This window comes from Doryrhamphus excisus, linkage group LG9 (genome assembly GCF_037039965.1).
Source record: "Doryrhamphus excisus strain RoL-2023G ecotype Guam linkage group LG9, RoL_Dexc_Guam_v1.1, whole genome shotgun sequence".
In the NCBI taxonomy this organism is placed as follows: Eukaryota; Metazoa; Chordata; class Actinopteri; order Syngnathiformes; family Syngnathidae; genus Doryrhamphus; species Doryrhamphus excisus.
The window spans coordinates 5,175,085-5,200,198 of NC_136365.1; the positions used below are offsets into that span (position 1 = coordinate 5,175,085).

At 43.3% G+C, this 25,114-nt stretch overlaps 2 protein-coding genes across 4 annotated transcripts; one reads left to right on the plus strand and one right to left on the minus strand.

Annotated features, from left to right (window-relative positions):
* Window positions 1-63: 63 nt before the first annotated feature.
* On the plus strand, window positions 64-14,375 carry polq (polymerase (DNA directed), theta). Its single transcript, XM_078793277.1, has 35 exons — window positions 64-440; window positions 517-586; window positions 646-971; window positions 1,049-1,260; window positions 1,424-1,600; window positions 1,952-2,082; window positions 2,209-2,365; window positions 2,448-2,559; window positions 2,740-2,941; window positions 3,021-3,162; window positions 3,320-3,466; window positions 3,700-3,912; window positions 3,993-4,135; window positions 4,212-4,401; window positions 4,584-4,726; window positions 4,812-5,005; window positions 5,113-5,237; window positions 5,317-5,560; window positions 6,089-7,361; window positions 7,755-8,895; window positions 8,967-9,098; window positions 9,164-9,360; window positions 9,609-9,816; window positions 9,872-10,065; window positions 10,576-10,704; window positions 10,768-10,942; window positions 11,164-11,284; window positions 12,162-12,262; window positions 12,333-12,415; window positions 12,483-12,584; window positions 12,912-13,023; window positions 13,211-13,335; window positions 13,438-13,573; window positions 13,643-13,743; window positions 13,860-14,375. Exons 1-35 carry the CDS (start codon window positions 370-372, stop codon window positions 13,971-13,973), a joined length of 7,443 nt encoding a protein of 2,480 aa, XP_078649403.1. The 5' UTR covers window positions 64-369; the 3' UTR covers window positions 13,974-14,375.
* Window positions 14,202-23,943, minus strand: uba6 (ubiquitin like modifier activating enzyme 6). 3 transcript variants are annotated; one of them, XM_058061371.2, is made up of 32 exons: window positions 23,878-23,943; window positions 23,368-23,438; window positions 22,313-22,407; window positions 22,057-22,085; window positions 21,860-21,954; window positions 21,678-21,789; window positions 21,507-21,587; window positions 21,280-21,402; window positions 21,078-21,201; window positions 20,896-20,999; window positions 20,765-20,827; window positions 20,612-20,688; window positions 20,455-20,521; window positions 20,223-20,366; window positions 20,003-20,149; window positions 19,858-19,938; window positions 19,691-19,768; window positions 19,261-19,442; window positions 19,069-19,174; window positions 18,898-18,987; window positions 18,751-18,831; window positions 18,528-18,656; window positions 18,306-18,357; window positions 18,177-18,240; window positions 18,044-18,113; window positions 17,891-17,962; window positions 17,698-17,821; window positions 17,420-17,613; window positions 17,202-17,329; window positions 16,167-16,254; window positions 15,989-16,083; window positions 14,202-15,427 (listed from the first exon to the last, which is right to left on the minus strand). In XM_058061371.2, exons 2-32 carry the CDS (start codon window positions 23,406-23,408, stop codon window positions 15,286-15,288), a joined length of 3,078 nt encoding a protein of 1,025 aa, XP_057917354.2. In that variant the 5' UTR covers window positions 23,409-23,438; window positions 23,878-23,943; the 3' UTR covers window positions 14,202-15,285. The 3 variants fall into 3 exon arrangements, with proteins under 3 accessions (XP_057917354.2, XP_057917447.2, XP_057917533.2); XM_058061464.2 differs by having other exon boundaries at window positions 23,368-23,435; window positions 23,878-23,940; XM_058061550.2 differs by having other exon boundaries at window positions 23,368-23,459; window positions 23,878-23,931.
* Between the last annotated feature and the right edge of the window lie 1,171 nt (window positions 23,944-25,114).

The following is a 25,114-nucleotide window of genomic DNA, read 5'->3' on the forward strand; positions in this document are numbered from 1 at the left end:
GTTGATATAATTAATTAATGTATTTTCTTATCAGGGTAGGTCGTTTTACGTTATTTGTGTTTTGTACAACTGAATATAGCAAATATTGTATTTTATGCCACCTGGAACACATGAAACGTTTGCGTTATTTTCCATCGGACTGTTTTCTGTGAAGCACCGTCAGCCATTGTGGCGGAATTTTTGATTTTCAAACTAAATGTATACTCTCTCGCCAAACAATCGATTAACTGTTAATTGTTCTACCAGTTTAATTGTTTTAAGTGAAGTAAAATTATCTTGGTTTATCATCCCTCGGCAAGATCCAAACAGATGTCATGTTAGGTAACGACAACCTCTCAAGACGCTTGTTAAAATCTGCATATTTACAACATGAGTGGCACCTGTCATCCTTTGAAAAGGAAAAGTTACATGGGGCAGCACCAAATCAAGAAGAAAAAATGGTATGTTGTCTTTTGGAGATTTCAGATGTAACCTTATCACGTCTTTCTTACCAACGTTTGCAATCCAACATACCAGCAACGAGCCAACAGACAACTTGTTAAAAAAGACAGACACGCCAGGAGCCCCAAGCAGAGGCAGCACAAAGGTGAGTTGGACACGATTTTGCCTTTTGAGACACATCCTCCCTTTTATTTTATGCTTTAGGGGGTTGCGCTAGAGGAATCCAAACTGACTCTTGATGAAGAGATACTACAGATAATGGAAGTGATTGACCCTGGATTGAATCCTGCAGCAACTGGCAACAGCATAGATGCACAGAAGAAGCCAGTTGTTTGCCACAGACCTCACAACATCCAGGAACGCAGCAAGAGGTCTGCAAAGAGAACCAACTGCAAAGATCTCGCTCAACGACTTCTTTTCAGTGAGGACTCTGAGGAATCAGAACAGCATGCTGGTGGCCGGAAGAATGAAAATAAAAGAAACAAAAGCGCAGAAACAAAAAATGGCCAACAAGCTGAAATCCTACCTCGGTGAGCGTTAACTAACCATAGCAACCACTTGCTACTGTCTGCTCTTCATGCTTTTCTTGTTCTTTATGTTTCAACAGGCAGACGTTTTCAAAAAATGGCGATGAGAATATGATTATTCGTCCTTCTCATAATGTTTCAAGAGACTACATCTTGTTTAGTCCCACACGCATGGCTGCTGCATTGAAGAAATCCAAACTGCAGCAATCACTTCAGAATCAGTCTGCCTCTTTGCTTACTGTTCCTAGCGGCTTAGAGCTCAGCACGCTCAGTGATACTTTACCTCAGAAAGGTAAAGCAGCACTGGATTCTCATTATTACCAAAAAGGACATTATATTATTCATTTTGACCCATTCCTTCCAGCAATAACTCCACTCATCAGTTATAGAGAACTAAAGAACTGACAATCACAGACAAAAATGTTCTGTTTTGATGTTTTTTTTCTGCTTCACAGGCATAGCTTTGCGCGCTCCCAACGACCAAGATGACAAGCTTTTATTATCCAACTGGGGCTTACCCACTCCAGTCTTGGCGTGCTACCACAAACACAAAGTGACGCACATGTTCGACTGGCAGGCTGAGTGCCTCACTCTTGGCCAGGTTCTGCAGGGAAGTAACCTGGTCTACTCTGGTAAGGAAGTGAATATACTGTATGTCCCAAAATGTGACTACACCCCTCACATTTTTAATATCTTGGCAAGGGACAATAGCAGAATATACTTTAGATTAGTCGGTGTACATACACGAACAATTACTCAACACATAGCCATTATTGTATAAATAGCTAAGTTAAAGTTAGTACAGCTCCCCAGTCACAACCGTTATCTTACTCCAAAGTGTATACCAATTTTCTTTAAAAAGGTATACTATTAAAAATACTTGCTGAAATGTGAGAGGTGTACTCAATTTTGTGAAATTATGTATGCCTTTTAAGGTTAAAAAAATTGCCATTTTCTTAAAGATTTTTGTTTTCCATTTTTAGCTCCAACTAGTGCTGGAAAGACTTTGGTGTCTGAGCTGCTGATGCTGAAACGCACCCTTGAGACTAAAAGAAAAGCTCTCTTCATTTTGCCATTTGTTTCTGTGGCGAAAGAGAAGATGCACTACCTTCAGGTGAAAGAAAACAAGCAGGAGTAGCTCACCTTCCCAAAGTGGAAGTCGTGAGACTTGAGACTGAATCAACAGCACCTCTGCTGGTTGCAGCTAAGTAGTACACTAATGTGAATTGTGGCCTTGCAGACCGTATTTGAAGAGGCTGGAGTGCGCGTAGGTGGCTTCATGGGAAGCACATCAGCAGTTGGAGGTTTTGCAGCGGTGGATGTGGCTGTTTGCACCATAGAGAAAGCAAACTCTCTCATTAACAGGCTAATAGAGGAGAACAACATGCATTTACTTGGTGTGTACTATGCGTTATACAATGAGAATATGCACTCAGAAATTATAAAAAAGCATTTACACAGTCATATTTATGTCTTTAGGTATGGTTGTGGTGGATGAGTTGCACATGGTTGGCGATTCCGGAAGAGGGTATCTACTGGAACTCCTCTTGACCAAAATTCGCTATGTCACGCAGAACCACAACATCTCTGGGTTTGTATCTCAGATTGTGTGTGTAGCAGATATTAAGTTGAAAACTCCACAATAAAATGGTGTGTTGGAAGAAAAAATAGTGCTAAACACAGTCATCTACCAATTTGTTGTATCAGTACTTATTAGACTGTGTTGATGTTCCTAATATTGTGGCTTGCCTATGTTTTCTTATTGCAACAGATCCCACTCTGAGGGGGTACAGATAGTAGGTATGAGTGCCACCTTGCCCAACCTCTCCCTCCTGGCCGACTGGTTAGGGGCAGAGCTTTACCAGACTGATTACAGACCCGTACCCTTGCAGGAGCATCTTAAGGTGGGTTGCAACATCCTTGACAAGAACCTCGCTGTGGTCCAACAGTTTACTCCGGCACTCCAGATTAAGGTAACTGGCACAGAGTGTGAATTATGTTTTAGCTACTTAACCACAGCTTCATTATAATCATCTGTGTTTGATCATAAAGGGGGATGACGAGCATATAGTCAGCTTGTGTTATGAGACAGTGCGGGACGGCCACTCCGTGTTGATCTTCTGTCCTGCCAAGAACTGGTGTGAGAAACTAGCCGACGGCATCGCCAGAGAATTCTACAACCTCAAACATACTGGTGTGTATTCATTATCTCTCATGACATGGGATTATTCACAGTAAATGTTTAAAAATATATATGTTTCCCAAGAAGGATTAATCTTATACTTGGGTTGGTACACTTATTTTCACATAAGCATTTTAATGTATTATTTTCCTTTGAAAATATATTCTAGGACATGACAGTGACTCAGAAGCCCAGCCTGTGTGCCTGGATCATGAGGGATTATTGGATGTTTTAGCCCAGTTGAGTCGCACTCCAGCTGGGTTGGATCCCATCCTGAAACGCACTGTCCCATGGGGTGTGGGCTTCCACCATGCTGGTAAACACGCACAACCATATTATATTATCAGGATCATTTTGGAATTGCATATCGAATATATTTATTGTAAATGTCACCAAAAGTTTAGTTTAAAGATTAATCTTGAATACACCATGACTATCTTATATCAGCCACAGGGCTCCCATGGCCATGTTGAATACATTAATTTAATGAAATATGTCATTTGACAGCCATGCAGTGCTAAAAAGACAGAAGCTTGTGTGTTTCTCCAGGTCTCACCTTTGATGAACGTGACATCTTGGAGGGAGCCTTTCGTCAGGGCCTGGTCAAAGTATTGGCTGCCACCTCGACCCTCTCATCAGGAGTCAATCTCCCCGCCCGGAGGGTCATTATTAGAACTCCGACATTCAATGGACACCTGCTGGATACACTCACCTACAAACAGATGGCTGGACGAGCAGGAAGGAAAGGAGTGGACACAACTGGTAGGAAAAGAGTTGAAGTCCAGAATGGAAAATAACAAATTTGTGACTACTGATGTATTTTGACCATTTGGTCCTTTCAGGTGAGAGTGTGCTAGTGTGTAAGGAGACAGAACGTCAGAAAGGTATTACCCTCCTGAAAGGTGATCTTCAGCCAGTCAGGAGTTGCTTAGTGAGAAGGGAGGGAGAAGGTGTTTCTACCAGCATGCTGCGGGCCATTCTGGAGGTCCGTTTGTCATTATATTATATTGTATTGTATTGTATTGTATTGTGTGCTTTATTCATGTCATTGCATCCTGCAGATCATCGTGGGAGGTGTAGCCAGCACTCCAGCAGATGTAAGGTTATATGCCTCGTGTTCACTTCTGGCTGCCAGCATGAGATGCAACAGTACAGAGGCGTCCAAGGAAGAGACCAACAAAGGGGCGATTGAGGCTTGTGTTGAATGGTTGATGGAAAATGAATTCATCAGTGTACACAAAGATGGACAAGGTACAGTTGAATTTAAAATATCCTGCCATAGGCTCAGGTACTGCTTGCTTTGATGACTTACTGTTTGTAATATTATGGTTACCTTGATATTCTTACATGAGGAACAAAACATTAGAAACTGCTCCTAGTTGTTGATGTTTTTCATTCTAATGAGTTTCTTCTATTCATTGCTTGATTACTAGAGGAGCAGTACTCTCCCACCCAGCTCGGTGCTGCCACTCTGTCGTCCTCCCTTTCTCCTCCTGAGGCACTGGGAATATTTGCAGACCTCCAGCGCGCTATGAAGGGCTTTGTGCTGGAAAATGACCTGCATGTTATCTATCTGGTATTTAACATTGTTCTACAACTAATGATAATCATTTTAAACATGGAGCAAGAATAAAAATTGAACCCTCCCCCACCCTCCCCAGATTACACCATTATATGCAGAGTGGACTGCCATTGATTGGTATCAGTTCTTCTGTCTTTGGGAGCAGCTGCCGTCATCCATGAAGAGAGTCGCTGAGCTGGTGGGCATCGAGGAGGGATTCCTGGCTCGCTCAGTCAGCGGTAAACTGGTGGTCAAGACGGAAAAGCAACGTAGACAAATGGCCATTCATAAACGGTAGCGGTTTTGTGTATTTATGTAAATTATTATCTATTTATTGTACTGAGTGCAGAACATGTCAGAGATGAAAAATGATATATCTATGGGTTGATATTCCCACACAGGTTCTTCACCACTCTTGTACTACAGGATCTGGTGAACGAGGTGCCTTTGGGAACAGTGGCGTCAAAATACAACTGCAACCGTGGGCAGTTGCAGTCTCTCCAGCAATCTGCTGCTACATATGCAGGTACTCAGTTGCTAACAACCTAGTATATTATTGCAACTAAATGTATTATTGACTGCAACATTCAACATCTGTCCCTCAGGTATGGTGACAGTGTTCTGCAAACGTCTGGGCTGGAGCAACATGGAGCTTCTCCTGTCCCAGTACCAGACCAGACTGAGTTTCGGTGTTCAACGCGAGCTGGTGGATCTGGTGAGGGTCTCCCTCCTCAGCGCGACACAGGCCCGAGCACTCTATGCACAAGGTCTGTGCACTGTTGCCGAACTAGCCAGAGCTTCAGTCGCAGAAGTGGAGAAAGCCCTGAGGAATGTTGTCCCATTTAAGAGGTAGTTGTGGTATGAGTGTTCATAAAACATGCATGAAGGTTTTATTACATTTTTACAAAAGTGACTACATGCATTTAATGAGAGGTTAATGATATATACATAACCACAAATGTCTTTAGTAAGAAAGTATCGATATATTGTTTTGAGATTCAATCTTAGAGCATAAGGATCCGGTTTCGGAGGTCCCAGTGCATGTTGGAATTCATGTTTCCCCACAATGAACCGCAGCGCCACAGTGTAGGATGCACTCATGCAGCCGCAGACTATGATGATGCTGCCACTATAGGCAAGACGGTCTACTGGTGTTAGCTAGTGTGAGCTAGCTATTTAGAAAATAATGGCCGTGTTGACTCATTGTCAGTGGATAGTAAATCTATCCTGCTCTACAAGCTGTAGTAAAGTATATCGTGGTTTGTTGTTGTCCCCCTAGAAGATATAGCAACCAATTTCATTAAGCATCTGTTTAATTACAACCACTTCACCATTGTGCGCCATGACTTTGAGAAAGCCTGCTGTCTACTTCCTCAGTTCCAAGCGTGCGGTGGATGAGAGCGAGGTGGAAGCCGCAGAGCGTCGGAACCTCCGCTGTGTGTGGGTCAGCGGCGGGCAGGCCCTGACAGAGCAGGAAGCGGCTGTTGCGATCGTGTCCGAGGCAAAACTACTGCTTCAGGGAGACCTGGCACTGCTGGGCATTCAATGGAATCCGTCAATGGTCCCTCCTTGTCCTCCTGCTGTCCGTAGTTCACAACAAGGCAGAGATGGAGGTGTAGGTCAGAGAAACGGTACTGTGGGTGCTGATGGTATTTCACAGAGCAGTAGAGAGGAAAATGAACACGGAAAAGAGTATGTGACACTTGAGGCCAAACTGGAGGAGCATAGAGAGGAACATTTGAGTGCAAGGCACAAGTCAGGCATTGACATTTTAATGCTACAGAAGGAAAATAATGAACAGAGGAGGGAAACAAAAACTGAAGAGAGCAGGGAGAATAGAGCGCCCGAAGGAGGCCCAAGTCAGTTTTCAGTCAAAAAGAAGGAAGCACATGAGCCTTATGTTCCTGTAAGGAGCATAACACAAGAATTGGATGACATTGTCCCCAGCCCAGCGCCTCAACCCCAACAACCACCTGAACCAGATCTCCCCTCCATGCCTCTTCCTCGGTTTAGAGCCCCGGTTTCCAGGTTGAAAGAACACCACAGTGTGGACGCAAAGTCACCAGAAGTTGGGAGTACTTCAGATCTTGGTGTCTCTCCTGTGCAGCCAGGAAAACTGAAGCATTCACAGATCCTAAACAAAGTTCTCCAGTCCATACAAACAGACAGAAGGCCACATGACCCTATTGAGGTAGCTCCTCTTCCCGTCCAAGAAAGTCTCCCACTGGAGAAAAAAGCAGACTCCGGTACTGCCTCAGACCAATTATTGTCACCTGAAGCCAAGCGAAGGAGAGTGCGAGGCGCAGAAGTGGACATGTTTTCATCTCCTGACCTTTACGCAGGAGATGAGGAAGTGCAGCAGGATGCCAAACCGCAGGAACAGACATTTGGTGACAGCTTTGAATTGGACACGCAAACTGAAAGAATAATTGTCCAGCCGGGTTTAGTACTCAGTGACGATAAAATACTTCAGCAGGATTTAAATGAAGCAGGTCATGTACACGATGAGGAAATGATAGAAGCAGTTGTGGAGCAGAAGGACAATGATGAGGGTAGAACCGGACTTCAAGCCCAGGACAATGCATGCCCCCGGTTCAATATTTCTCTGACAGTCAGTCAACTGGATCACATCCTGGACACCACTGGCCTGGTGAGTGATGATCATGACAACTTCATGCTATTTTTGACATGTTTCCACCAAATGATAAGCAATGTATATATTAGGTAAAATGCTTAAACACAAATATTGGCAACTGAACATAGCTTTTTGCAACATCATGCGAGGTTAGCCTATTCACAGACAAAACACACAATGATCAGAATTATACTGTAGCTCCCCTAGCTCTAGCTGACTGATGGATAGTTGGTCAATAGTTGATATTTGTGGGGCCATGCTCATTTAGCTAATAGTGGGTCAGAGCCTCTTGCATCTGAAGTGGAGCAAGGGTGTCTCATGTCGTTGCTCATGAACACACTCTACGGGAAATGTATTAAAATGTCATTTTTGCAAAATATAAATGCAAATTTCCTTATGTTTCTACAGAATTCTCCTGTTGATGCTGACAATTATGCAGATCAGAGTAACAATGAAGCGGCTAATGCTGCTCTAGAGAATCCAAACCGAAGCAGCAGCTTCTTGTTTGACAGCCTGTATGAGAACTCTCTGAGCCCACATCAAGCTGACCTGGACCAATCCGTCAACAAAGAGACAGGATGCGGACAACCCTTGTTGTCTACACAAGAGCAACGCCGCAATGAGCTCCTTGTCAACCTGCAAGCAGAGAAGCACGAAGCCATCCAGTGGGGAGAATCCTCTTTCAACCTGTCGGAGTGGGGTGACTCTCTACTGGTGGGCGAGCACTTTTTAGAGAGGCAAGCGGGCGGTCATCTGGAAGGTCATGTTCTTCCTGAACAGCAGCCGTCACCTGCACAAGCTGGTCCGCAAAGCGATGCTGAAATTGGGGTTTCACAAAAGGACAATGGAACCACGCCTGTACCAGAAGTCATTATTGCACCTGAGAGCAGCTTTTATTGCAGTCCAGGTCTGCAGGAGATCTTTGACCGCTGGCCTAGTATGTCTGATCAGCCTGTGCAAAACAGCAATAATGACCACACTGTTCATTCTCAACCACCTACGCAGGTAGCAATCCCTCATGACCCTGAGAGGCACTCAGGGTCACCATCAAGAGCGGTAACTGAGACTGTACCAGAGAGGCCAGAGTCTGCCGGGGACTTAATACCACCCACTCAGGAGACGCCACCCGTGACACCCAGAATAAAACTAACTACTACTTCTATTCAGTCGCCTCTCGCCATCCCTCCGCTCAAGCAGTCAACTCCCTCAGGTCCTCAGCCCGGGAAAACATCTAAGTGTCCCAGTAATGATCAACCAGGACCTCTTCCGCCTGAGAATACCACACAACCGCAGCCTCCCTGCGAGAAGACACCTCCAGACTCCTACCAGGGTTTCTCTCTCCAGCTCTCCCAAGATGCATCACTTTCCTCTAGCAATTCCAAAAGCGCCTTCTCCATCATCGATGTGTGCAGTGACAGGCGGCTTTTCCACACCTTTGTCGAGGAGTGGAAAACTAAAGAGCGATACTCTTTAGCTATAGCCTGGGAGAAGCAGCACCAGCAGGTGTCAGAAGGGGAAATCGGAGATAAACATAAGAAAGGTGATCAATGCAGATGCATTTACGTTATGAAAAATGAGATTTAGAATGTTTTTCAGTGTGTATTTCTTGTGTGTAAACAGTTGACCAGAAGCTACATGGAGCTGATGGTTTCCCAATAAGAGGCAGTGATGGATCAGTGCTGATTGGATTGTCTGTCTGCTGGGGAGCGAGAGATGCTTACTACATATCCTTTCAGCGAGAGCAGACCCAGGGTACTCACACACACACACATATTTATACACTTACCACAGATAAGAAACTTTCCATTGCTTCTCAGGTTTGAGTTTGAGTCTCGCCCCTCCTGCCCTGGATGAGAGTTTGTCTGTAGGTGAGAGGCTGGAACACGTGAAGGCCCGTCTCAGTGGGCCATCAGCTAAAGGGAGTGTAGTGGTTACGTATGACATCATCCAGGTGTACAAGATGCTGGTGTTGAGCTGCGATGTCAGCTTGGAGGAAAACTGTGAAGACCCCAAGGTGAGAGAACTACACACACAACGAGAGATAAGAGAGATAACTCTGTCTGATGCTGAAGATCTCCCAAAACCAGCAGTTCTTGGTCTTGGCTCTTTTTTTAACCAAAGCACGTCTTATACTACATGTTACTAAGACAGAGGAACTACTTTTTGCACCATACATTTGCATCATATATCTATAAACTGAAATGACCATCTGCACCAAAGCAGTCACTGTCTTCCTCAGTCTATTGATGGTCTTGCCTCAAGGTGGCGTGCTGGCTGCTGGACCCTGGCAGCGAGGAGAGGACTCTGCCAAACATGGTGACCGTTTATTGTCCGGAAGCACTCACTTTGTTGGACGGGCTTGGCAACGCACACACATACTGTCCTCGCGTGAGGGCAGCCACCACAAGCGTGCTCGTGTACGCCGTCACGGACCAGCTTGGCATTCTACTGGAGAAAGACGGCATGCTGGGTAAGGAATAGAAAAGTCATTTTGTGCATATGTGATGCTGATGCCGCATGTGCAGACTCCTTCAGGAGGGTGGAGATGCCCTGCCAAGTGTGTCTGGCTCTGCTGGAACTCAACGGACTGGGATTCAGTGTGGAAGAGTGTGAAAGACAAAAACACGTGATGCAAGCCAAACTGGAGGAGTTGGAACGCCAAGCCTACGAGCTGGCGGGGCACAGCTTCTCCCTCACCTGCACTGACGACATAGCACAGGTCAGATGTTTGCTTTTTATTAAACACTGAAGAAATGAAAAGTAGTCTATTTATAACTTGTACAACAGTGTACATTAACTGTTAAGAAATATATATTATTATAATTATATATATTATTATTAAGAAATGAGTATATAAAGTATATATGAAGGTGTACAATGTTGGAGTCTGGACTCGACTGTTAGCTTTTTATAATAATAATAATAATAATAATAATACATTTTATTTGTATAGCGCTTTTCAAAATACTCAGACACTTTACACAAGAATGGAGTTGAATAAAATCAAGTAAACAGAGTAGAAGACACACCAAAATACAACATTCATTCGTTAATACACAGTTAAAACATGAGTAAAAGCGGGGCGGGGCACAGCAGTCAAATATAAAAAGTTAGACATTAAAAACGGATGTTTTTAATGTTTTTTTTTTATGTTTCATAGAATAGCAGCTACTTTCCAGCATTTCCTGTACGCTATGGAGCCCAGGCTCATGTGCACTTTGTTTCCCAGGTTTTGTTCTTGGAGCTCCACCTTCCTCCAAACGGTGACGTGACGGCGCCCAAAAGCAAGAAGACCCTGGGCTACACCCGCCGAGGGGGTGGCAGAGTTCGGCTTGGAAAGCGGTTCAGCACCACTAAGGTGAATCGCTCGCTTCTTCACACGTAAACGAGCCTGTCTAAATCAAACCAATGATGTTATCAGGATGTTCTGGAGAAGCTCCGCCCTTTGCATCGGCTCCCAGGTGTGATCCTAGAGTGGCGGAGGATCACCAACGCCTTGACTAAAGTGGTGTTCCCGCTACAAAGGGAGAAGCAGTACCATGCTACACTGGACATGGACAGAATCTACCCTATAGTACAGACACACACGGCTACAGGTAGAGGCATTTAAGTCGGCATGGATTTCCCTAAACTGCAAAGACGACGGGACGTTAATTGGAAGACATGACGGTGACTTGTGTAGGGTTAAGGATAAAATAAGGTTAGCTAGGTTATAAAGGTTCTATCTTTGACCACATGATCTTTATGAACAAGTTAATTGACTAGTGATGGAAACAGTCATTTGCATATTGTGATCTACTGTCTACTGTCACTTTAGGTCGTGTGAGCTTCACGGAGCCCAACATACAGAATGTGCCCAAAGACTTTGACATTTACATGCCGACAGTGGTCGGTGAGAGCCCGCCTTCACAGGTCGGCTACTATAGGAGCAAAGACAGGTACTATTCATCAACTTTACACAAAGATATTGCTTTGCCAGTCCACGTGCTTACATGCATTATGCTTGAGTAAGGACCTCAAACAATGCACAACGATGAGCCAATTCAAGAAACAATACAAGCAGTTGATGTTTGCTAAATACAAGGATGAAGACTCTTGAACCAGTCATGATGTGCTATATATATCACTATATTGACACTTACTATGGCTTACTATGGTACCCATTATGTTATTGTATGGTCATATCACTTTGTACTTCGGTATTAGGTGCATTATTTAAAAAAAAAAAAAAAAACTTAAACAGGGCGGTCGAGTGGTTAGCGCGCAGACCTCACAGCTAGGAGACCAGGGTTCAATTCCACCCTCGGCCATCTCTGTGTGGAGTTTGCATGTTCTCCCCGTGCATGTGTGGGTTTTCTCCGGGTACTCCGGTTTCCTCCCACATTCCAAAAACATGCTAGGTTAATTGGCGACTCCAAATTGTCCATAGGTATGAATGTGAGTGTGAATGGTTGTTTGTCTATATGTGCCCTGTGATTGGCTGGCGACCAGTCCAGGGTGTACCCCGCCTCTCGCCCAAAGACAGCTGGGATAGGCTCCAGCACCCCTGCGACCCTCGTGAGGAAAAGCGGTAGAAAATGAATGAATGAATGAAAAACCTTAAACTGTATTATGGAAAGCAGGAAGTGAACAAATGTAACAGTTACCAATTGTAAAAGTACCAGATGTTCCTACTACTTTTGGACATGTGGAACTGTGAACTGATTATGTGATGCACTCAATTGGAATCTGATGCATGTTCAAATAAATAATAAAACCATATAAACCAAATAAAACCATTCCCATTACCATACATGTTGTTGGTGTCTATTACAGTAAGAAGAGACGCTCCATGGCTCCATCTGTTCCCAGTGAGATTGCCAGTGAAGGCCCGTCTTTCTCTGTCAGCATGAGACATGCTTTTGTCCCCTTTGCAGGTCCCCGATATGTTCATTTACTCACATTTATCCATACCTCCACGTTTGCCTCAAATTATGTTTTTTGCAGGCGGTATGATATTAGCGGCCGATTACTCCCAGCTGGAGCTGAGGGTGTTGGCTCACCTGTCCAAAGATCGTCGTCTGCTGCAGGTAGGTCACATGAGCATCAGCCAATGACGTAGTGACGCTCCTGTGTCGTGTGTCTGTGGGGTGGCAGGTGCTAAACGGAGGAGCCGATGTGTTTCGCTGCATCGCTGCCGAGTGGAAGAGCGTTGACCCCGACGCTGTCAACGACAAACTACGACAACAAGCCAAACAGGTACAAACATGGCCGACACTCTTCGTTTAACTCTCCGATAGTCATCAGGTGTGTGGTCTATAAAAGTATGTTCCAGTTTTGGTTTTTTTTTACGTCCCATGATCTTTAGGCCCCTTTTCTCTATTTAATTTTTTCATGGTATTATTAGATTATCATTGTTTTATTCATATCATTTATTTTGAATTGTTTTTTATAGTATCTGTTGTGGATGGGGGGTAATTGTTTAATTCTTTACGGTTTTGTCAAACAGCAGGCTACAATTACGGTACATAAAATGACTTAACAGCTTTTATAGTCGTGCTCAAGTTACATTTTTTTCTTTCTCAGATTTGCTATGGAATTATTTACGGGATGGGAGCCAAGTCTTTAGGGGAACAAATGGGAGTGGAGGAGAACGATGCCGCCTGCTACATCGAAAGCTTTAAGGCCAGATACAAGGGTAGGCACAACTTGGTACCTTTTTGTATACAATACACTCTCATACAGCACCATCTCATGTATTTTGTAGGGTTTGGGGCTCACAATAAGCTCCACCCATTTGTCACAATTATTTCACATTGTTTTTACCTGACCTTTTTTGGAAGAAAACTGGGGTACCACTGTAGCTGTTGGTGTGTGTGTTTCAGGGGTCAACTCTTTCCTCAGAGACACCGTGAGGAAGTGCATCAAGGATGGTTACGTTCACACCCTGACAGGACGTCGCAGATACCTTCCCGGAATCACCAACACTAATCCTCACATCAAAGCCCACGTAAAGCATTAAAAACACCCAATATGATCATATGAATATTTTATCCACATTTATCCCATGAAACATTTTACAGCTACTGATGTGTTGTTGTTTCCCCTGCAGGCCGAGCGTCAAGCAGTGAATACAACAGTTCAGGGCTCTGCAGCAGACATCGTTAAACTCGCCACCGTCAACATTCAGAGGCGACTACAAAAAACATACCCGAAGGCGCCGCCGTCTCACCGGCACACACACTCAGGTAGCATAACACAACTTTACATACTTTTGTGTAACATTTATGTGATGATATAACCGTCCACTCTTACAGTCAGTCATCTTCATAGAGGGACAACGTTGCGAGGAGGTTACTTTGTGCTGCAACTACATGATGAACTCATCTATGAAACCACGGAGGAGGATCTCATACAGGTAGGACGATACCCTTACTTTTCAGATTTTTTTTTTTTTCTAGTGGAAAACAAATGGTATATTCTGTAGTCAATACATTTACCGGCCACAACAACATTTATTTTGTTCTCTGCCAGGTGGCTCAGATCGTCAAAAGGGAGATGGAGACAGCAGTGAAACTTTACGTGAAGCTAAAAGCCAAAGTAAAAGTAGGACCCAGCTGGGGGAATTTGCAGGACTTGGATATTTAATGTACTACATAAACACCAGCATTTTGGGGGTAGAAAAAAATGTATGATGTATTAAGGGTGTCATAAGTATTTTTTTTATCCATTGTATTTTTCTTAATGCTAAACATTCATTCATTCTCACCTCATGAACTGAGTCTCCTGTGACATAACCCTATTATGTATGTATGTGTGACATTAGACAATACAGTTCATAAAACATGTTATAATTTATATATTCACACAAGCATATTTAATTCCAGAACTTTTTAATCACTGCATAAAGAATGAAATTGCACTTTGTCTAAATGAACATATTTATTGATATACTGTGCCAAGGGTTGTTTTTTTTTGTAAAACTTTTACTCATATCTTAACATCTGTATTTATGACATTGCTTGAATGTAATAAACTCATCTTGATAATATCCTCGTGTTACTAGAAAGTGTGTGACTGACATTAACTCACATTTTATTGATCCGCTGAACTTGTCTCGTCACAAAAAAGTACAACATTATCAGTGTTTTACAATTGGGACATTCACTGCACATCTGATCATGAGGAAAAAGAGATATTTTGCACAAAATAAAACGAGTGTGAGAGTAAATTAGTTTGAAGGCCAGTTCAGGTGGAACACTAACAAGATGTCTTTTTTCTTCAAAATACCTGGACAAGATAGAGTCTGCAAAAGGGGATGAGCATGAACACTTTCAACAGGAACAGGGCTGCTCGTCAGCGACAACATTGGCACAAATGTAAACAGAAATCCTGAAACTAGAAAGGTGTTGCTTGTTATCCAAGAAATAAAGCCGCGTGAAGATCAATGAAGTCTTGGTCTAAATGATAAAGGAGGAGCTACAGCTAGCAAGTATGCATAGTACTGATGATGATGTGAACCCATGCTTGAAAACACAGTCACGCTGTCAAGAGAAATTATTGGTAAAGTCAATTTTCTGTAATCGACACAATAACTGGCATCATTGTTGGCATCTCCACTGAGTGACAGCTGCAAGTAAATTGTAGATTGGAGTGTGCATGTTTCTGTAAACACGATAGTCAGGCTCAGTGCCACAAACAAAAAGGGGGTCTTAATTAAGGCATCAGCACAAGTGGAGCTGTACAATTCATCATCAGAGTTAAAACAAAGAAAAAACAGCAGAGAACATACTGTATGTGCACATGTACAGTTAAGTGCTACTCAGGAAGCCTCATGTTCCTCTGTCCCAGCAAAGCAAGGCTGGACTTCCATGAGGAGCTGTGTGCTGGGACCACCACTTCCCTGGTCATTGCAACAGTATATATTCATTCATGTATGTAACGGGGTGGTGTGGCGATGTCAGGGTGCGTGTCCATCGTGGGAGAAGTAGTACCTGACGGGAGGACCGGGGAGGTCTTCGTCTGTGTCAGTCTCCGGTGCGAATGACACCGTGAGGTCGACGTATTGGCGGCCCATTGCTGGCTTGATCAGTTTCTGCATCCTGTTGAGACAAAACCGAGTCAATTTGACGCGTCTCAGACCAACTGTGTGAGAGTCTTTGACAAAGTACAGTAGCAGAGGTTGTTTTGCAAGCCCACCAGCAAATGGCCAAAAAAACATGGCTGACAGATTAATTAATTCATTCATTCATTTTCTACCGCTTTTCCTCACGAGGGTCGCGGGGATGCTGGAGCCTATCCCAGCTGTCTTCGGGCGAGAGGTGGGGTACACCCTAGACTGGTCGCCAGCCAATCACAGGGCACATATAGACAAACAACCATTCACACTCACATTCATACCTATGGACAATTTGGAGTCGCCAATTAACCTAGCATGTTTTTGGAATGTGGGAGGAAACCGGAGTACCCGGAGAAAACCCACGGTGAGAACATGCAAACCGCACACAGAGATGGCCGAGGGTGGAATTGAACCCTGGTCTCCTAGCTGTGAGGTCTGTGTGCTAACCACTCGACCGCCGTGCCGCATGGGTGATAGATAAAAATAGCCCATAAAAATGCCCATTTTTGACACAGCTCGATTTAACAAATGATGTTTCACTTACGTGAGTTTAAGTCTCTTTGTGTGTCCTGGTATAACAGGCACATAGATCATCTTCACACCGTGGACCACCATGGTGGGTTCAATTCCATACTTCTCCTAAAATACAATGCGTACAACAAATTGTGGTGAAAATGGGATCAGAAAAAAAATGTCGCTGACATAGCACAAATGTTCCTCACCCTGACGGCGTTCATGAAGTCTGACAAGGTGAAGTCCTCACGGCCGGTGATAGTCCAGCAGTCCCAGATGGAAAAATAGATGTTGTCCCTGGAAGAGACCACATGTTTGCAAATTTTTTTCTTTCTTAATTTATTTCAGACATGCATACTATGTTACATTATATTTTCTCACAAATACACTTACAATACAATATCTTTATATATATATATATATATATATATATATATATATATATACACACACACACACACACACACACACACAACACCTCATTACTACACATGTCTGAAAAGGAGCAGCAAGAAGCAAAGCTTATTAAATCCTACCCCTTCTCCGCGCCATAGCAGTTACCAATTCAATATGTGATTTTTTCCACACATATGATCACAAAATCCTACATAAGACAAAACAACAACAGAAGAGTGGGAACATCGGACACCCCAGCAAAACCCCAGGACATTGCCGAAGCACACCACCAACCCCGCCAGCCAACCCACCTGGCCCCGACCCCCCCTAGCCCCTGAGTGCACCCACCTAGTGCCCAGCACCCCAGCAGTCCCCGCTGCCCTCCAATAAGAAGCCATTTTGGGCGGGCCTACATTTGGATGGATTCTTTGTTCTGTTGTTCAACAGACCTCTTCCTCGTGCCTCGATGTCCAACCATCACTGTACCTCATTATTGCGAGGCCACACGGAATGCTCCCACCCACCAAGCCCGGGCGTCCCAAGCGGCATCTGTGGCTGTTGAGGCCCCAGCTCAGCCAGAGAGCAGCAAGCCGCGCAAGTGTCCTGAAGCACCCGAGACTCACCGCCAGTAGCCCAGACAAGGCCAGACAAGGCAGGGTCCACTTTACGAAGCCACCCCACCCCATCACCCACCCCCCATGTTGTCTGCCTATAAATTATGTTACCGTGATGACATTAAAATATGTACAAAAATGCATAAGACACCCCAAAAGCTGCCTGATGGGACACATTGTGACCGTGACAATATGCCCCATATAATGAAGGATACAAGGCGTACAGTTTAGTACCTGATGAGTGTCTGCTTGACAGGAGCAGGCTCAGTGAACACCACTACTGGGAGGGCCAAGTTGAAAAAGCAGTTTTTCAAAGATTCAAAGCCATAGCCTCCAACGATCTTTATCAGCTCCAGGGCCACCTAAGACATGATGGATAGGAACGGGTACAACCCATCAAATTCAACAACATAACATCAACTCAAATGACGACAGTATGACCTTCTCCTTACCAGTCCTGCCACGGCGGCTGTTGCTGTGGCGATGGCGGGGATGATCTTGCCGGCGATGCGTTTGGTCTTGAACCTGTCAGCGGGTTCAATGGAGTACATCTTGGCTCTGAGGGCGGACGCTGACGTGACAAAGTCCACGTGGCCGTTGCTGTCGTCGTCCTTCTCAAACTCCAGCACCGTCATCCGTAACGTCTCTAGACATGGTGTAAGAGCAAAAGAACTCTGTAGCTGCTGCTTTAACTTTCATTAGATACTGCTGAAGACCTTCCTGACTGTACCTGGCTTGACACTGTCGCCAGTAATGGACTGCTGCAGCTGCGTAATGGCCTCCCGCTCCTCTTCACTGCTTAGAGGCATCTTCATCTGATCAGGCTTCTTTGCTGCCACGTCAGTCTCTATCGACTGAAGGAAGGCAATTATACAAAATGAACTGGGAATTTGTGAATCAGCATTGGTGACAGTGAAGCATACTTTGACAGAGGGTTGGTATGCTGGGATCTTGACAATGGAGAGGATTCTAGCCACAGCCTCTTCACAAAGATCCTGGAAAGAGAGCGGAGGGAAAAAAAAAAAAGCAGTGAAGCCTGTTGTGTGAGTATGCACGCGTCCACGTGGGTGACCTACCCTCTCTGAGTAAGGAATGCTGTAAATGCCAGCAAAGAGTCGGGCAGTGCTGACAATAAAGGTGAGGTGCCTGAAGGGACAAGTGAGTTGTGAGGTAACACTAAAGCTGTGATGTTAAAACCATTTTACTCACGTAGGGTCTTTTAAATCAAATTCAATGGGGGCTGGTGGTCTTTTGGGGGACTGCCAAAACAAACCTAATAAACAGAAACTGTTATGTGCTTTCTTGACAATTTCTATATGTATTTTGGAGAAAACTTACTTCCATCTTTTAACCTTGTGTCCAGAGGGAAAGAGTGCAGAAGCTGTAGGGCCTGTAGGAATAATGACGAGAGGTGTTGGTACTACATAATATATACAGGTACAGAATTAACAAGATTTTAGGATGAGTCAAAAAAACCCAGTATTATTTATTTCATTGTCAGCAGTGATACAGAATGCAGTCAGTTTGTATTAGAACAATACGATACTTGTGCCTCATTACCTTTCTTTTGAAATACTTCTCAAATTTAAGTCGAGCCAAGATAATGCACTGTTCCCAATGGTGAGGCCGTCTATTCAGCAGTTTAATGACTTGGAATGACCCCTCCAAATTTTCCCCTGCTTGCATCCTCTGTAGAGACACAAACAACATGGATCACTATGGAAAACTTGAAGGAAAAATAGCCAAGATATATAAAAAAAAAAAACAAAACAAAACTTTGTACCTGTAGCACCAATTCAGCTGATGTGTGGGTCTGCCAGAAGGAGTTGTACATGGAGGGCTTCTGGACAAACGCATTCTCAAACTAGAAGAAAACAGTCAACATTCTTAACATGGAACAGGAATTTGGATTCATTTTGTGATGGCCTACCTTGTCCCTGGCCCACTGGATGGTGTGCTCTATGACAGATGGGAACGACTTGAGGGTGCAGAACGGGATCTCCTCTTCTGGTGGGTCCCTCTGGTAGAAAAAGTTCAAAGAATAAAGAGTTCAGTCTGAACTCTTCAAGAGAAGGATGTGTGTGTCTGACATTGTACTGACATGGCTATTGTAGGATTCTGTCAAATTTGGCACAATTATTTCTGTGTGTCCTTTAGTGCCCATGGTCCCAGAGTCAAGGAGAGCTCTCTGATTGGATACACAGCGGCTGAAGCAAAAAAAAAAAAAAGTCTAATCAGATTTACCTCCAAACAAATCTCATGTTTGAGATGAAGCAATAGCGGCCAAACCTACCTGTCCACATATCTCCGGGCCTCTACATTGTCCAACGCAGTGACTACCAGGTTCAGCCGGGAGTAGAAGGAGTCACTATAGATGCCTTCGGTAGCCGGACACACCTTGTTGAGATGCGCGTCTATCTGTAGGTCAGGATTGATTTTCCGGGTGGCTTCTGCTGCTGTTGTACTCTTTGGTTTCTAAACAACAGATTGGGTTATATTTTAATTACAGTATTTAACTAATTAAAAAAATACATTGTAAATATCTGAATATAAAATAATGTGTATATTTATAAACATTATTTGATAACACTGGAAAGTGTGTCCGAACATTTGACTGATACTGTATAAATATTAAGTAAAAGCACACATTTTTCATGTATTGTAAAGTTTATACCATCAAGAATAACATGGGAACAAGTAAAAAGTTGATAGAATCTTCTCACCTGTATATGTTGTGGTCTGAAAAGGAACTGTCTATTCAGGTTGGACTTTTCAATGAGGTCTGGATCTGTGATACACACCTGAGGACACACAAATATAGCGTGTTACATTTTCATCTAGTATAGAAGACTCAGAAATGTTGTTAAACCCAATGAAAGGAGGAGTGCACCTCTCCTGAGCTCCTGGTCAATCCCACTCCAAGCAGAGCAAAGTTTTTCAACATTTCGCAGCCTATGGCACCGCAGCCGACCTACAAAGGAGTCCTCCTTTAGGCTGCATCACGCATGAACCTCAATGTGCTGGCCTATACTTACCATGAAGACCCTGAGTTTATGCAGCTCTCCGCATAACGACTGACCGATGCAAGCTCGCAGTCCATCATAGCGGTCTCCCCGAGAAAGAAACTCATCAGCAGGCAGAGACTGAAGTGGCTTTACTATCTCGATGGCATCGAGATAAAACTACAACCCAGACAAGCAAAAAATATTTAGTGACCAGACAAGACAGAAACGAAACATCAGAGGGGAGACCTACCCACTGTTGGAGGGGTGCAAACTTCCCTGTGATGGCCTTAAGAACCTCCTGACTGGCGATGCCTCCTACAGCTGCCGCTAATGGAGGAAGGATCCCCTTGGCTGTCCTCGACAGCCACTGCACCAACTCAGCATTCATAGGAGCCTGGAGGTGGAAGGGAGGGAGTTACTACACAGTGATTCATTTTCATTTAAGAGTGGCACAAAAATCAAAACAATATTGGAATGCTTACTTTGTTCCTGAGTGTTGCATTCACTTCCTCTGTTAGTTTAAGCAGAAGTTCAGCATCCTGTAAACAGCTGGTGGTATGAAAGTAACAACACTCAAAAATGAATGTGGCAACTATAAAAAAATAAATAATTAAAGCAACATAGATGTATTTTGTTTACCCAATGTTGGGAAGTCTATTGTGCTGCTCCTGGAAGGTGTCCAGGGCCAACATGGCAGCATGGATTTGTAGTGGAGCCTGATTGGTAGAAGGCAAAGTAATGGTAATGAGGAAAATATAAGCATAAAAACAGTACAATCCTCAGAATCCTTGCCTCTGGTTTACTGAAGTCTGGAGTCAAAACCTGAGGATCCCACAACTGTCTCTCCATAGTTTCCTGAAAATTTTGCACAAGTTCAGAGCAGAGTCACAAACGACAATTTCTTCGGAAACGTGTCGACTTACAAATTTGAATATCTTTGGGGTTTTCACAAGGACAAAGAAACCGCCGTGTGCATATGCTTGTAGTTGGGATGTGTCTCCTATTGTAAAACTGTGAGGGGAAAGGACTAACAATACACAGACCATATAGGGCTCACTCTACTACCAAATCACCTTGGAATCTAGATTTCTCTGGGTAGTGATACCTGTAACCTGTCTTGCAGTGCTGTTGAGCTCCACCATGCCGTTGACTTCTCTAAAGATGACACTCTGGCCTGTCTGGAGGCCATGAGGTTGGTTGTCCAGGCAGGTTACCACGCCAGGATTCTCCTGAGCAGCATAATGACAGGTTTTACAAGAAGACTCAGGAAGGCACCAATGTAAAAGTACAAAAAATATCACTTGTACCTGAGTGATGCTTTGGATGAAAATCTCCTTGGGTTCCTCTCCTGTGGGATCGGACACTTCAAACTCCTCCCCAAAATCACAGAAGACCCGCACACAGATGCCATATGTGTCACAGCCAATGAACTGCCATGAAAATGTAGTTTATATTAACATTTGACTGACTGCAGTGCCATGCATTTGGAGGAGAGACTTTTGCTATTGCTCTGTTGTGTATATAAAAGGCCTACTCTGATGGGGGGGTGTTGCGAGTGGCAGAAGTCATTCACTCTCTTCTGAAGGCTCAACCTGGCTTCAGTCAGGATCACACACTGAAAAAATAAGGTAACATACAACCTTTCAAATTAGAATCTTAATCAAAGACATTTTTCAGCTTTCATTGAAAATGAGTAAAATAACACCTGATACATTCGGAGAAAGCTGAGATCAGTGTTGTCATCCAGAGGGGAGACAGATGTATCCACGTGGACATATGGGTTCAACTCTTCAACTCGAGGGCAAACTGCCTCTGCCCTGTGGATACATTAAAACAAATGGTGATTTTTTTTTTTTTTTTTTACCCCCAAGTCAATATGCTTTTTACCTTTTTTGATGGCTCAACACATCATCTTTGAGAATGAAGAAGTTGGAACCCAGATCCCGGGTTTCACATTCCTTTGTGTCATGAAGGGTGACTGCCTGTACACAGGACATCCAACTTTAGTGTTTACATACAACTATAGCAATGATAAACTGCATAGACACGATACTGCAAGTGAAATGTTAGTTAGAAGAGGCTACCTTCACACCAGCGAGGACAATATTCTTTGCTGTGAAAACATAAAGTTGCTTATTTTCAATCCTCCATTTGTATGTACAAGAAGAATTGGACACCTTTGTACACCTGCACAATCTGATTCAATCCATTAAAAAAATATATATCACTGCAAAAGTATTGTTTAATTTATGAAGGCATAACTGCTGATAAAACTCTTGGACTGCGCAGATGTACCAAATGTGTCCAGTGAGTGCATATGACAATGACGTGGCAGCCTACCAATCTCGATTCCCAGCCCTCCCAATCCACTGAGAAACACTGCAGATTGGGCCATCTGGTGCATGGCACTGTCTCCTAACACATACCGCTGGCGACTGCAGAGAGAAAAAAAGATGGGGTACAAATAAGTACTAGAAAAGTCAGCACCAGAGCAGGGCCAGTCAACTTGCTGACTGTGGGCCAAATTCTGCCTGAATGAGATCGGATTGGCTAAAATTCGGGAGTGACTGACATTCATCGCGTGACATATCATACATCACAGCGTGTATTGACGGTTTAAAACAGATTGGTGGCTGTCATTGCTCTGACAGGTAATTTTGGCACTAACCTGTGTATATAATAACCACCAACCTATTGAACAATGTTGGCTTGTAATGACAGCATTGACGAGTTTGTTTGCACGTTTATAATGGCGACCTGCGCTTTACTCGTTTAGTGACACAGATTGCTTTGACTTCAGTCTTCCACTAGATGTCGCTAATGTTGCTTTTCGCTGATGCACCAAAGCTCAGAACAAACATACTCAGGAGATAAAACCAATGCACAGAGTGAACCCTCTTCCTGCCTGTTTGGAGGTGAGAGAAGAGGAAAACAGGCACAGAATTTCTGTATTATAGAGGTTATTTGAAAAGTGTTAGCTTTCTAAAAAGCTTTTCTGAAAATTTGGACCCCTGAACCCCTGAAGTTGGGATAGGTACATCAGATTTGACAATCACCATAATGTATTCCTTAAAAAGAATGGGACAGCTGGAACACCATTAATTTTCTGTCCAGGATCCTACCTTCTCTTCTTGCAAAATGACAAATACTGATAATATTGTTTTCACCAAAGCAAGGCAACCACACAAACGGTTTTGGCTTAGTTTTTTTATGCCTGATGCCCTTCCTGACACAAGCACTGTTGACAACATAATACTGTACTAAAATCATGTTGAGTGTAGGCTGTTTTTCTGGGTGATAATGCAGAAGCAAATTATCCACTGAGGGTTTTGAAGTAATAGGATATCAGTCTGAAATAAATAACTGCCATTTCCTTTCCAACGTCCAACACTTGCCTGTAAAGAGAGTCGTCTATTTCCATTGAGTCTTCAGCCATGATGGGAGGGGTTGGGGGGGCAATCAACTGCTGGAGAGACAACGATACGACCTATTAAAACAAACAGGAGCGAGCAGAGAAGCTGTCAACTATACTTGCTATTTCTAGCGCAACCATTTAAAAGGAACAACGCCCCGCGGTTGTAGCTGAAAAGCTAACGAAACTGCATACCAGCTTTATGTTGTTATTTGTAATGCACGTCGCAGCTAGTTACATTAGCACACAAATGGAACTGTTTCTCTTCAGATCACTAAAACGTGTATTGAAAAGTTAGCTTAAAGCTCAACGTTAGCAGGTGCTGCTAGCTAGCCTAGAGACTGGTGCCGGTGGTGAGGATATGGGATGTGCGTAAACGACGACAATAAATATAAGCAGAAACTAACTGTCGAATGAGGCAGATAGTGTTTTAATTGTATTTCTGTCAGAGTATGTTAAACGTCGATGTCTAAAAAGAAGAAATATTTCATACGTTGTCAATGTGCACGAAGAGCTGTGGCGAATGAATGGCTGTGACTGGTTAGAAATTGGGAACACTTCCGGGTTAACTCAGATCACATGATCGAGGTCATCCAATAAGATCACTGTTGAATAAAACGGTTGTGAAAAATGAACGTTTTTTTAATTTCTTATTAATTTAATCATATCTCCTTGTATTTTTACATGTTCTTTCCTGTAACAATAGTAATAAGGCAAAAATAATCCTGCTGTTGAACTTTTGTTTTGGTAGGTGGGCTCTTATTTTGAACAGTTTTTCAGTATTTCCTCCTGGTGGCCGCATGTAGGTGCTGATCTGTCTGGGGTCATGTCAAAAATGCAAAAGGGGCAAATACATTTATTTTCACCACATTTGTCTGTGACTAATAACTGGCAAACAGCCATAGCTCCCCTTCATTTCAGCAGACTAAGGTTTGTAGGGATTGTAAAACTGGATTTACTACGCTTCAGTGAGGACAACACAGTCAGTTACTGATTCTCAAACTATGGTACGAGTACCATTAGTGGTATGTGGCCTTCGGCTCGGTACTCAAGACCGGTAGAGATTTATTTAAAAAGATATGCTGAAGTTCTCCACGTTTCTTCTGGCTATTCCAGCTTCTTCCCACATCACAAAAGCTTGCATATTTGGCTAATTGGATACAAAATTGTCGTCAAGTGAAGTCGGAATAGAAATTCCACATACATGCATTGTTCAAATATGAATTTTGGGAAAAAAAAGTTATTATTAAGATCATCATAAAGCAAAAAAAAGTTCAAGAAACAAGCAAAAAAAACGACGAGAAAGGTTGCTGCATCGTGCATTGAAATGCAGGCTATTGTATAGCAACTCATAGGGTCAAAAACTGATGGCGATGTATTTTCAACGTGGTACGTGGTATAAAAAAAAGTATGCAACCACAACGACAGTATTGCTGCTCCCCTCCTTCTGAACATCCCAAATTTTAATTTTCAATAATTCAAAACTCTACAATCAGAAATGATCAAGAACTGTTACATACAGTACACATGCCATAACTTCCATGTCTGATATTAATAATCCTAATTTAATGTATTGTCATTACTGAATTAATTATTGCTTAGTCTTTTTCCTGTGTTTGTTTATAAACAATACCCTGGACATGGTGAAGGAGTAGGATTAAATGTAATGAATTGTGCAACTATAAACACGTGATGTTCCTTATAATGTCCAAAACCATGTTACATTGCAA

Bases quoted from the DNA above. Each gene is read 5' to 3' on its own strand.
- polq (XM_078793277.1), top strand. From the start codon at position 370: ATGAGTGGCACCTGTCATCCTTTGAAAAGGAAAAGTTACATGGGGCAG. The intron at 1,261-1,423 runs GTAAAGCAGCAC...TCTGCTTCACAG, and splicing joins TGATACTTTACCTCAGAAAG to GCATAGCTTTGCGCGCTCCC. The intron at 12,585-12,911 runs GTACAAACATGG...TTTCTTTCTCAG, and splicing joins TACGACAACAAGCCAAACAG to ATTTGCTATGGAATTATTTA.
- uba6 (XM_058061371.2), bottom strand. From the start codon at position 23,408: ATGGCTGAAGACTCAATGGAAATAGACGACTCTCTTTACAG. The intron at 20,689-20,764 runs GCAAGGATTCTG...TCTACCAATCAG, and splicing joins CAGACTTCAGTAAACCAGAG to GCTCCACTACAAATCCATGC. The intron at 17,614-17,697 runs GTACAGTCAGGA...CACCATGTCTAG, and splicing joins TGGCGACAGTGTCAAGCCAG to AGACGTTACGGATGACGGTG.